General features: G+C 42.6%; 1 protein-coding gene across 1 annotated transcript in view; it reads left to right on the forward strand.

Annotated features, from left to right (window-relative positions):
• The first annotated feature begins 353 nt into the window (after window positions 1–353).
• Window positions 354–12209, forward strand: part of Pgant2 (polypeptide N-acetylgalactosaminyltransferase 2) — a 106956-nt gene continuing 95100 nt past the window's right edge. Inside the window, exon 1 of the mRNA XM_080275367.1 lies at window positions 354–458. Within this exon, the coding sequence (XP_080131493.1) occupies window positions 369–458 (90 nt within the window). The 5' untranslated portion in view covers window positions 354–368. The remainder of the gene's footprint in view (window positions 459–12209) is intronic.

Below are 12209 nucleotides of genomic sequence, written 5' to 3' on the forward strand. Positions count from 1 at the left end.
TGTGATTCACACAAGAAAAACATGGTCTTACAGCAAAACTAAACTCTCTAATCCTTGATTATGGTATATCATTAATATATTTGCCATAATATGTAAAACATGAGAGACGTGAGGTGTGGCACTGGGATGGTAGTGCCAGGGGCCGCCATTGGTGCATCTTGAATATCGGGCGTTCGTAATTTTGAATATTTCATCCTGTTATTGAAAATATGGTAATACTATATGCATTCTGGTATGATGCATGGAGATATGCAATCGTCGAGAAATGGCACTGATGGAAGTGGTGCCATGAGCACTCGCAGCCAGCAGAGGAGGAGGGTCAGTGTCGCTCCTGACTCCGTGGTGTGTGGTTGGGGACGCTCTGGATCATGCGGAGAAACTGCAAGCTCTTTATATTAATCTCATGCCTGTGGACGCTGGGGCTCGTCGTATACCTCAACACTACTAGGGATGGCAAGGTCAGTGCCACACACCTGTTTTCTACAGACCCCTTGGGTGTCACTCGTTTGGGAAGGGAGATATAGGGTGAATCTTGAGACGTTGCCTGAGTTACTGGGAGATGTGGAGATGCCAGGGTGAGTGCCAGACAGGGTGATCACACTGGCACTCATGTCCATCATCACACTCATACTACTACACCTTATACCATCACCCTGTACCTCACACCACTGTAGGTCCATAATAAACCCCGACCTTGGTGTCATTCGTATAGGGATCGCAGTAAAAGGTGTGCTGTATTGATTTTACTGATGTTGAAACGGTAGGCTGTGGGTGCGCCTGGGATGTGAGCTCTGTTATATCTCAGGTAGAATTGGGACACGCAGACACTGACACTATTATCAGTAGTACAGATAATAGCCAAAAAACTTCACTGGCACCATTTTTTTTTTTAATCTGAATAAATAAGGGATTAAGATATTTTGATTTTCCTTATTGTAATTTCCTTTTGAGATCCGGAAAATTAAGCTACCCAGAATTGTTCATATATAAATTAATGTACTTTATAGGTGTAAGTTAGAGACGAGGTCTAACTAACTGAATTAAGTGATGAACTATCCGTAGATTATATTAGCTCCTCAAAATGATAGTGACATTTCATGACAGTGCTGAATGCTGCTTGTAAAAAAAAAAAAAAAATAAAATAAAAGCTGGACTCAAAAAATGAAAGTGCCACAATGCATTACTAAGGAGTCGTTAATCGAAATTATCATCAGTCTGATTCAGGCAGGACACAGGTATTTTCCATCTTTTCAAACTCATACATTGGACGTTAGCCTGTTCCATCGAGTCCTAGCCAATCCCAGTCTGTAACAACTGAAAACAAGTATACCGAACCTACACTAACCTAATTCGCGTTTTGGTTGGTTAGTAACATTATTATACTCATAACTCATAGTCTGGATATCTCATAGCTAATCCACAGCGTCCGTTGCTAATTTAAATGAAATACACAAAGGATATCCATGATCAATACGTTAGTGAACCGTTCTTATTTTAAAACATAATTGGTACTAACCCTCCTCCCCACCCCCACCCCCACCCAAAAAAAACGTGCGTTCATAGCACTGAAGGCGACTGAAAACAATGACTTGTCTTTGGTTAACGTTAAAAATAAAACAATGGCTCATGGCGTCATTGTCTGCATCCTGGAAACTCCTGTACCACCACCAATGAACTAACGCTGTATTGAGGGAGTTACATTGGAATTCCTGCGGTCTATTGTTTTTTCTTTCATTTTTGTTGTACTTGTAATTGTTTGATATCTGCATCGTCTTCTGTCTCTGTTTTGGTACCTGTATATGTTTTATATATTCGCATCTTTTCCTGAGCGATTGGTTTTTGGATTTGGCAGAGCATTATCCTTTTGCACGTTATTTATGCAGAGTGTGGTGATAGAAGAGGATAGGAAAGTGTAAAAAGTAAAATAAATCGCTTAGGAAGAGGTGTTAGCAGGCTTCCTTAACCGACGAGAATATTTCCGTCAGCCACATCACAGAAATCAATACGTCAATGAGAAAACAATACCACGTTAAAGAGAAAACAGTAAAACATAATACCACATCATAGAGAAAACACCACATCATAAGCAATACCACATCACAGAGAAAACACAATACCACATCATAGAGAAAATAGCACATCACAGGAAACATAATACCACATCATACAGAAGATGCCACAGAAAACATACCTCATAACAGAAAACACCAGTACCGACCACTTGTCTGTGATGCCGCCATTGTGTGCTGTGGTGAACTTGGGAACTTCCGGGAGGTAAGATAGGCCTAGTGCGATAGCGTTATCATCGGGAAAGATTTATCTCTTGGTGAATTAGCCTCCTGAGTTATTGAAGGCTAGTGTTGAGTTCAGGTCAGTAGTGCTTGTACGGTATTGTGTATTTAGGCTTCATGAAGATAGATGTTTACCGGTATCTCTCTTAAACCTCGTGTTCTAATGCTTGTAGAACAGCTTGAATAACAGCCTTCGAGCGATTTCTGTACGTTCATGTTCTGTCAGTTTTAGTGGCGTGTGTTTGAGTGCAGAAAATTAAGAGCATAAGGATGGACTTTGTAGGAATGCTGTTACTGATCCAAAAATGAAGTAATGAAATGTCTTATAGGCTAGTCTCGCTTAAGTAGGCTATTTTATTCAGGCTACAGCAACACGGTGCATTCTGCTCTGGGGAACCCTTGTCCTCGGAAGGTTTAAGTCTGTTGAAAATACGTCAGATTACAAGGGAGGATGATATGGCTCAGGAGGGTGGAGCTATTATGCCTTCTGAGTGCTTTTAGATTAGCAATGCTGTAACCTGCCTTACTTCATGCCTGTAGGTAGGAGGTGTGGATGATTATGAGGTGGAGGATATACCGTAGTCTATTCCTGTTCTTTTATCGGTATATATCTGTTTTTTTTTTTCTTCCACAGGGAACGTAGATGTTTGTATGGCAGGATGTATGACTAGTATGGGCTGTTTGGTGTGTTTATTTCGACAAATAAAGGCCTGTTGGACTTAAAAGTTTGTACGGTAACATCTAGAACACCCCCTGGAAGGGAGTCAGCCACTTGCTTGGTGTACATGTTCTTAACCTTAAACCCTTGACCTCCATAATCAAACATACACAGACAGTCGCGATAACAGCAACAAAAAATAAGTTACTTCAAATTACAATTGGTATTGTTGAGAGCGAGGTACATGCCATAGTTAGGTTTGTAATAATCATGGCTTACCTTGGCACGTCACCTTGCATTTGTTAAACCCCAAGTTTTGTACCCGACCACTCACACCTTTTCCCTTTCAACCTCAGGACGCAATTTTTATTTTATTGCTTTCAGGCGTTTTTGTTGTTGTTGTTGTTGTTGCTTAAGAGAGACTTTTGGAACTGGAAGGGTTAGCACAGTCGTAGCATTCAATAAACTCTGAAGAACGAGAGGTCAGTGCTAAGTTGAACAAAATAGTCTAAATATCAAGATCAGTTATAGGTTAATTCAGTTTAGGGGAAGCATTTGGTAGCGCAGGATTGATGAGGACTATTCAGCACCTTCATTACAAAGCGTGTCTCTTAAGTGTTCTGGTGGTAAGATGTTAAAGGCATCATCTTACTGAAGGGGTTAAGAGAGAATGCCGGTATGAGTTATGAGGAGTCAGATTGAAATGAATATCCTAGGAAAATGTAAACCCCCTTACTTCCTTACTAAAAAAAAATAATACTAGAATACGCTGCTAGTCACGAAGAAGTGCTGTGGAAAGGGCCTACCTGACATAAGCGGTCAAAGGGAAAATTTGGGCCAGTTAAAGATAAAAGAAATATACCGGTACGGTTTAGGCTATATGGCCTCCGCTGAAGAGTTTCCTCGTGTGTGTTTATTAAAAAAAATAATATTGATAATTTCTACCTTGAAGTAAAAAAATTGCTTAGGTTGTATGTTGACTGGTAAATAAAACTATAGCTAATATGAAGATACATATTTCTCGCTGGCTGAAAACTCTCTCTCTCTCTCTCTCTCTCTCTCTCTCTCTCTCTCTCTCTCTCTCCTAGAAATAGCTGTTCTTTCTTGTTCAAGGCTTCCTTCCCTAGTTATGAATTTATACCGTATCGTATGCAAAAACGTCAGGGTCACGTATAGCAGTGCACACACACACACACACACACACACACACACACACACACACACACACACACACACACACACACACACATACAGGAGTGCGTGTCGGTCAGTTGGGACGGTTAGGCTATACCAGTTTTAGGCCAGTCATTTGGTTTCGTGTGTAGCCCCTCAAGTCACCCTCAAGCTTTTGTCTTTTTTTTTTTTTTTTTTTTTTTTTCCCCTCCAGGGAACGACCTTGCAGATCTTTGTGCTTTGTAATGTTGTTGTGTTGTGTGATGTTCAGTGGTGTGTGTGTGTGTGTGTGTGTTCTTAGAGTGTCAGGTTTTCACCTGTTGAGTCAGTATCGCATAGTTATGCATAATTTTCATCATTCACACATACGCGCGCGCGAACGTCGGTGTGCGTGCGCGTGTGTGTGTGTGTGTAAAATATATATATGTAAACTATGTCTGTCTACCTGTCTGTATGTATTTATGCATGTACAGTATATTTCTCATTTTCATTGAATATATGTATCTGTCTGTCTGTCTGTGTATCCTTCTGTCCAAAGCTATATTTATCTGTCTATCTGTCTCTGTATGGATGTATATCTTCTTACTTAATCTATCTACTGATACCTGTCTATATAGCCTGTATCTATCCATTTGTCGTACCGTACCTAATCTGTCTATTGATACCGGTATCTGTCTATCATCTCTCCGGCTGTCTGTATCTATCTCTATCTATCTTTCTATCTATCAGTCTTTTTTTTCTGAAGAGTTTAATAGTGAAAATGATACAGATTATATTCACGGCTGGAGGACGGTTGCGACGAGTTATGGCCAGTGTCTCATTGGTGTGTGTCTGGGTGTGGTCACGAGAGCATTCTGTTGATTAGAGTGAGAGAGAGAGAGAGAGAGATAAGGAGGGGTCAACCAGCAGACTCTGAGGCAAGCAATCAATGTCTTTCCCTCCGCCCTTTTTCCTCATCTCTCTGCCCCTCCCCCTCCACATTGTCTTCTCCTCCTTCTCTCCTCTGTCTCCTCTCTCCATTTCTTTCTTCTCTCCCCTCCTGTCATCTCTCTCTCTCTCTCCCTTCTCCATTTCTTTCTCCCTTCCTCCTCTCTTCTCTTCTCTTCCCCCTGCCTTTCTCTTTTCTCTCATCTCTGTGTTCACCCCATACCTTTCCCTCCTCCCCCACCCTAATCTCTCTCTCTCTCTCTCTCTCTCTCTCTCTCTCTCTCTCTCTCTCTCTCTCTCGTGCAGCCACTGTATATAATAACTAACTGTAGTATATAGAGCGAGTTAACAGACCACGAACATGTACAGGTTGACTCTCTCTCTCTCTCTCTCTCTCTCTCTCTCTCTCTCTCAGTCATTTCTGGAATAGGTCAAAGGTCAAGGCCGAGCGTCACCGATTAGTTGACCTCTCACTCAGTCATTCACACACACACACACATTCTCTGTCTGTCTGTCTGTCTCTCTCTCTCTCTCTCTCTCTCTCTCTCTCTCGCTTAGCCAGTTAAGTGGTCTGGAGGTAGGTCAGAGGTCAAGGCTGAGCTCCATCGGTTGTATGACCTTGCTCTTCACGAAAGAAAAAAAGAAAAAAAGAGAGAAGAAAGATAGAAACCGAGAGAGAAGAGGGGAGGGGAAAAAGAGAGAGTTAAAGAGACAGGAAGAAAACAAATAGGAGGAAGATAGAGAAAAAAAAGAAAGCAAAAGGAAAGAAGAAAGGAAAGGAAAGAGGAACAAAAAGAGGGAGAGACAGATAGGAAGTAGAAGGAAGAGAAAAAAAGGGAAAGAAGAAATAATGGAAAGATGACAAAAAATCGTGAGAAAGAAATAAGTACCGGTAGAAGGAAGAGGAAGTAATAAAGAGCAAAGGAAAAAAATGGAAGAAAAGGAAAGGTGGAGGCTTAGGATTAGTATTTTATCATCTACACGAAGGTAATCAAGACAGGTAAAGGCGGAAGCAAACTTTGTCCAATAGTCTGACCGGCCCGAGAATCAAACTCCGGTCCTTCTGGTGTGGGCGTGGATGGCAGTGGGAATAAAAAAAAAAAAAATTAAATTATGCAGGACACATTTAACTCTGACAAAACCGTCCCCGCAACAACAAAACCGTCCGTCTCCACAACGCACGAAATCACCGAGTGGAGTGGAAGAGAAGGGTCATAAATGCTCACCTAGCAATGAAATCACAATTAACATCAGGATGTCTAGAATGGCGTTAGAATAAAAATAGAAATCGCCAGGGGTCACCAACACTTGCTCCAGGATCGTCGTAAATTTCTCCAAAACGCGCAATATTGGCGGCCGTGTCCAGGATCCAGACAGGTGTTAGGGGGCTTCAAAACTACATGAGCCGGCCGCGTTAAAGGTGACGCTGTGTTTCCCTTTTCCCTCCTGTTGGCGCACTTTCTGTCTACCTTTCCATTGCCAGACGCCTTTCTCCCGGAAAGGGTAGCCACAAATATATCGGCTTCACGTCATCTTTTCCTTCGTTATTTGGTTGCCATCCCTCCAGCTCACACCCCCGTCTTTCATATATCTCATCATCCCTCCATCTTAACCTTGGTCACCCTCTCCTCCTCCACTTTACTCACATGCACTCTTCCAGTCAGTCAGTCATATTCCATCCTCTCCACATGGCCAGTTTTGACGTTATTGTTGTATGTGTAGTGTCATGACGTGTGTTGCAAATGAGACAGGAAATTGGATGCGACGTTTAAGTTGATGCTGTGCTCACAATACCCTTCTGTTAGCTTATTTTGTTGTTATTTTCGGTATTAGATTATGTGTGTTGTGTAGTTTATATGTAAATTGGATGAGGCTGCTACGGTAAAGGTGACGCTGTTAACCATACCTCTCTCTCTCTCTCTCTCTCTCATTTAGGTGTGTATTATCGAATTGGGGGCACGTAAATGAGCTTGGAAATAATATGAAGTTGTCTGGTTAACCGTTTCAATATGATGACGTGTTGTGCAGTTTATTTACGTGTTTCTGCAGTTTACTCTTGCAATATCCAAACGATTTCTTAACTTAGATTTTTTTTTTTTCACTGAGTGGACTGTTAAAGGCTCTAGCTATCTAACTTTTCAAGTTAGAAACGTCTCCTAAGCTAAAAAAAATGTCTGAAGGCAGCAAGAATATAATAGCAAGAAGAGGTTGAAAATGGGGCTATACTGCACAGGAAATACCAAACTTGATGTGACTGACTCATTTTGTGTTGTTTTTTAAGGGGTAATATATCGGGTCAGGTTAAAGGTGATGCTGTTAACCTACAGGCTATATACTTTCACGCTAATTTGGCCAGATTTTTGTCCTTTTAGAGCTTATTTCACGTAGCTCAGTGGCAGAGAGGCAGTGCGACGGCTGCACATCGCTTCCATAGCATTTCGTGACAGGCATCATATTCATGTGCTAACACTTGCAACTCAGCATTCATGATGGAGAGATGGTAGTTTTAAGCCAAATAAATAGTCACCGACAGAGTTTGGAAGTTGAATCTGAATAGTTTTTTTTTTTTTTTCGCCATTCATCCATCTTAGCTTGTCGAAGATTTTCCTCATTTTGCAGATTATTTCACGTAGCTTGGTGGTAGGGCAATATAACATGGAACTACGGCTCTACACCCTTTCCATAGCACTTCGTGACTGGCGCCATATTCTAGGGTTAATTATATAGTTCTTCTGCACTACACCCTCTCCAAAGCACATATTCGTGACTAGCGCCATATTCTGGTATTAATCTCTTGTTACAGCTCAGCCTTCAAGATGGAGATAAGACAGTTTTAGGCCACGTTAAAGTGCTTTTTGTGTAACCTTTTCCTTTCTGCGCATTTTGGTGTTATTTTTAGGTGACCGGATGGACGTGTTAGGTATGATAATTAGGCATGAAAACTACAGGAGGGATGCCATGTTCGAGGGGGGGGATCTGGGTCGGTTTGTTTGTGTGTCTGTTCTTCTGTGTGTTTGTCTGTCTGTCCTTCTCTTTGTCTGTTTGTCCTTCTGTTTGTTTGTCTGTCTGTCCCTCTGTCTGTTTGTCCTCTCTGTTTGGTACGGTAGCAAGACTGTGAAGAACCGTGAGGTGGAATGACACTAGATTTGCCATGATGACAGAGAAACCATCAGAACATCGAGTGATGAAATTATAGCCTGCAAAGACTTTACGTTGTACCTCTTACAGTTGTGTATAAATTTGGACCAAACTCTAGCAGGTGTTTAAGGTCACCCAAGAAGGAAGAGATAATATACGAGCAACAGGTAAAGGTCAGGGCAAAGGGCAGGGTCAGATTTAAGACTTCTGGTACAATTTGGAGTAAACTTGGTGGAAGGGTTGAGGGTCAGGCAAGGGTGAACTAATCCGATTTTGAGCACAATTATTCTGAGGTCAAGGTCACAGGCAAGAGTCAAATGTTCGGCGTAAGAGTGATTTTAGGTCGCCAGTGTTGCATTCTCCAAGTGCTCCTTGTTTTTTGTTGTTGTTCTGTTGCTGTGTTGTCATTGTTGTTATTGCTGTGTTGTCGCTGTTGTTGCTGTGTTGTTGTTGTTATTGATGTGTTGCTGCTGCTGTGTAGTTACTGTGTTGCTGTTGCTGCTGTGTTGTTAATGTGTTGTTTTTGTTGTTGATGTGTTGCTGCTGCTGTGTTGTTACTGTGTTGTTGTTGATGTGCTGCTGCTGCTGTGTTGTTACTGTGTTGTTGCTGTGTTGTCGGGGTCAGGGCATGTTACTGACACACCTCCCTCCCGTCCACCCCCCCGTCCCAACTTCGCTGTCGGGATGTGACCTTTTTGCATATTACAGGCGGAAGGCTGGTTTGGTCAGGCAGGCACAGGCAGAGAGAGAGAGAGAGAGAGAGAGAGAGAACCACAGGAAAAAGTGAGGATGAGAGAGAAAGAGTGGAAGGGAGAGAGAGATAGGGAGTGAGTCAGGAAAGGGGTGAGATAGAGGGAGAGAGATATTATATAACAGAGGAAAGGGAGGGCAAGCGTGAGGATGTGTGTGTGTGTGTGAGAGAGAGAGGGAGAGAGAGAGAGATAAGAGCGGTGAGGCAGGAAAAGGGCCTCAGTGATAAATACGGTAGCAGAAAGGATGTCCATTGTATACACACGATATCTCACAGATAATAGGATTTTTAAAAACTGATTTCGTTTTCGTCTTTCGTAGTTAATCTGAGAAAAGTAGTGAGTGTGTGTGTGTGTGTGTGTGTGTGTGTGTGTGTGTGTGTGTGTGTGTGTGTGTGTGTGTGTGTGTGTGTGTGAAGATTTTAATAAGATTTAGCTTTTTTCTGTCACTGCTAGTCTGAGAGAAGTAATTAATACATATGAAAAAAGCGCACCTCTGTTTTTATTTTTCTTGCTCTTTCCTTTCACTGTTGATGTGAGTAAAGTAGCAGGTGCGTGTAGAGTTATAGCTGTAGTTTTAGCTTTTTGAGTTTGCGCTATTTTTCACAGATAATCTAATAGAGTTGCGTGTGAAATACCTGGATTTTTATATATAATTCCTCTCTATTTTTTCTATGTTATTCGGGAAAAAATCGTGTGTGCGCGTGAAGTTATATCAGGGTTTACGACTCTGCTTAATTTTTCACAGTTAATCGGGAAAAAAAAAATCATAAATGAATGTGATGTAATATCCGAATTTCCATACACGATCATTCCATATTATTTCACCGTTAACCGGATGAAAATCGTGAATGCGTGTGAAGTTATACCGGGATTTCTGTATACGGTTCCGCTTTTCCACTCGTAATCGGAAAAAAGTCGTGAATGCATGTGAAGTTATATCGGGATTTTTCTATACGATTCTGCTTTTTCACAGTTAATCGGGTAAAAATCGTGAATGCATGTGAAGTTATATCGGGATTTCCTTGTACGATTTTGCGCTAATTTTCACAGTTGGTCGGAAAAAATCGTGAGTGTTTGTGAAGATGTTTGTGGATTTTTTTTATACGATGCCGCTATTTTTTTTTCTTTTTACGGTTAAGTATCGTGACCGCCGTGAAGTATCGTAGTATCGTGACCGCCGTGAAGTGTCGTCGTATCGTGACCGCCGTGGAGTATCGTAGTATCGTGACCGCCGTGGAGTATCGTAGTATCGTGACCACCGTGGAGTATCGTAGTATGGTGACCACCGTGAAGTATCGTAGTATCGTGACCACCGTAAAGTATCGTAGTATCGTGACCACCGTGAAGTATCGTAGTATCGTGACCACCGTGAAGTATCGTAGTATGGTGACCACCGTGAAGTATCGTAGTATCGTGACCACCGTGAAGTATCGTAGTATCGTGACCACCGTGAAGTATCGTAGTATGGTGACCACCGTGAAGTATCGTAGTATCGTGACCACCGTGGAGTATCGTAGTATCGTGACCACTGCACGTAAGTACCACACGAGAACAAACACTTAAAGCGTTATCGGGTTTCCCTGTTCTTACCGCGTTTTCATTTTAAGTGCATGGTGTTAAGTAGAAAATTATACACTTATTTGTTATTGTTATCACGTTGTTTTTCGCTGCTCAACCCCTTTCGTACGGACGCGTCTGCCTCTTCTTTACGGTGACGTGTTTTGGCACTAGTTTTGCTGCCACGAGACGGGTTTATTGAGTTTATTGAAGACTTATTATTTGGGTCGTCCGTAAATGGCCTTCCACATAGAAACTCGCCTTATGGTAAATTGCGCTTGGGGATGGCCCAGTCTGCTGGTGTGGCCGTGGGTGCGGCTGTGGGGGTAAGTATATGATGCAGATTAGACAACGTTAAAGCTAAGCCGTCCCCGCAGTACGGTACACGAGAAATCTTTTGGCAGAGGAGTGTAATATGTGGGCCACCCAGATGGTGTCAGAAACGTTTTAAAGATTGTGTGTGTGTGTGTGTGGATGTTTGTTCATTAGTCGTAACCTGTTTGTCAGACCTGGTCAGAGGCTTATGTTTGTATTTTTAGTTAGTTCTTTCCAGGGAAGGACACTAACCCTCCGCCAACCCACTAGTTGACACAGAGGGAACACTTTTTGGTTGGTTATAAGGTTACCAACGTTAGTATACACAACTTCCTTCAGTATACACCACTTGCAAGGGTATAGCCATGTGAACAGCATAGTATACGTATGTCTGTTTTCGTGTCTCTCTCGACTTGTACACTAGAATGCTAGTCGAACATTCTGTCCATAAACAGATAAATAAATATATAGATACGTATTTTTTCATTTATTAATAATTTTTAGTATTTTTTTTCTCTTTGAACCCTGTTAGTGTGATGACTTTTCTCTCTATCTTCAGACTTTTATGTTGTGTTTGGGGAGATTTTTTTGAAGTGGAAGAATTAAATGTGACCTTTCTTTAATCCTTCAGGAATAAGGGGGGACTCAGACAGGATGAATAAAATCGTCTGGAGGTCGTAAGAATGAAGAGAAGTGAGGTCATGGGGCTGAAGAGGTGTAAATGCCCGTCATCGTAGTGAAGTGAATGAAATCGTGTGGTGACAGCAGGAGAAAATTTTGAAAGGGGGTCCTCGTATTGAAGGGGTTAAAAAGCAGTGTTATGATGAAGACGGATGAGGGGAGGAGAAGGGGAGAGGGAGGGATGGGAGGGGGAGAAGTAGGAAAGGGGAGAGGGAGGGATGGGAGGGGGTGAGGTAGGGGAAGGGGAGAGGGAGAGAAGGGAGGGGCAGTGGAGGGATTGGGGAGAGATTAATGACCGTCCAACAACAATTATCCGGCTCTACCCCTTCTTTCCCATCTCTTCCCCTACCCTTCCCTCCCCTCTCTCTCCCCCTCCCCCGTCTTTCCTGACTCTCTCTCCCCTCCCTTCCCTGCGTGCACCATCTCTTTCCCTACCCTCTCCAGGCCTTCTTCCCCCTTCCCTCAGAACACTCGTCCCCTCCCCTCTTCATCCCTTCATCCCCCTGTCTCACCCCTTCTTCCCCTCCTCTCTCCTACCGTTCATTCCCTCCCCTCTCCCCCTCTCTCCTCCATTCTCCTACCCTTCTTTCCTCTATTCACCGTCTCTTCCTCCCCCCCTCCCACTTCCCTTGGTTTGGGTAGAGGGACACAGTGGGAGTCTTGAAGTAACACGGTATAGAGAACAAGGAGTGACGCACAGGAGTAGGGGGAGGCAGT

The sequence above is a fragment of the Coenobita brevimanus genome, chromosome 61 (genome assembly GCF_032717465.1).
Source record: "Coenobita brevimanus isolate Jiangsu-jjx chromosome 61, ASM3271746v2, whole genome shotgun sequence".
NCBI lineage: Eukaryota > Metazoa > Arthropoda > Malacostraca > Decapoda > Coenobitidae > Coenobita > Coenobita brevimanus.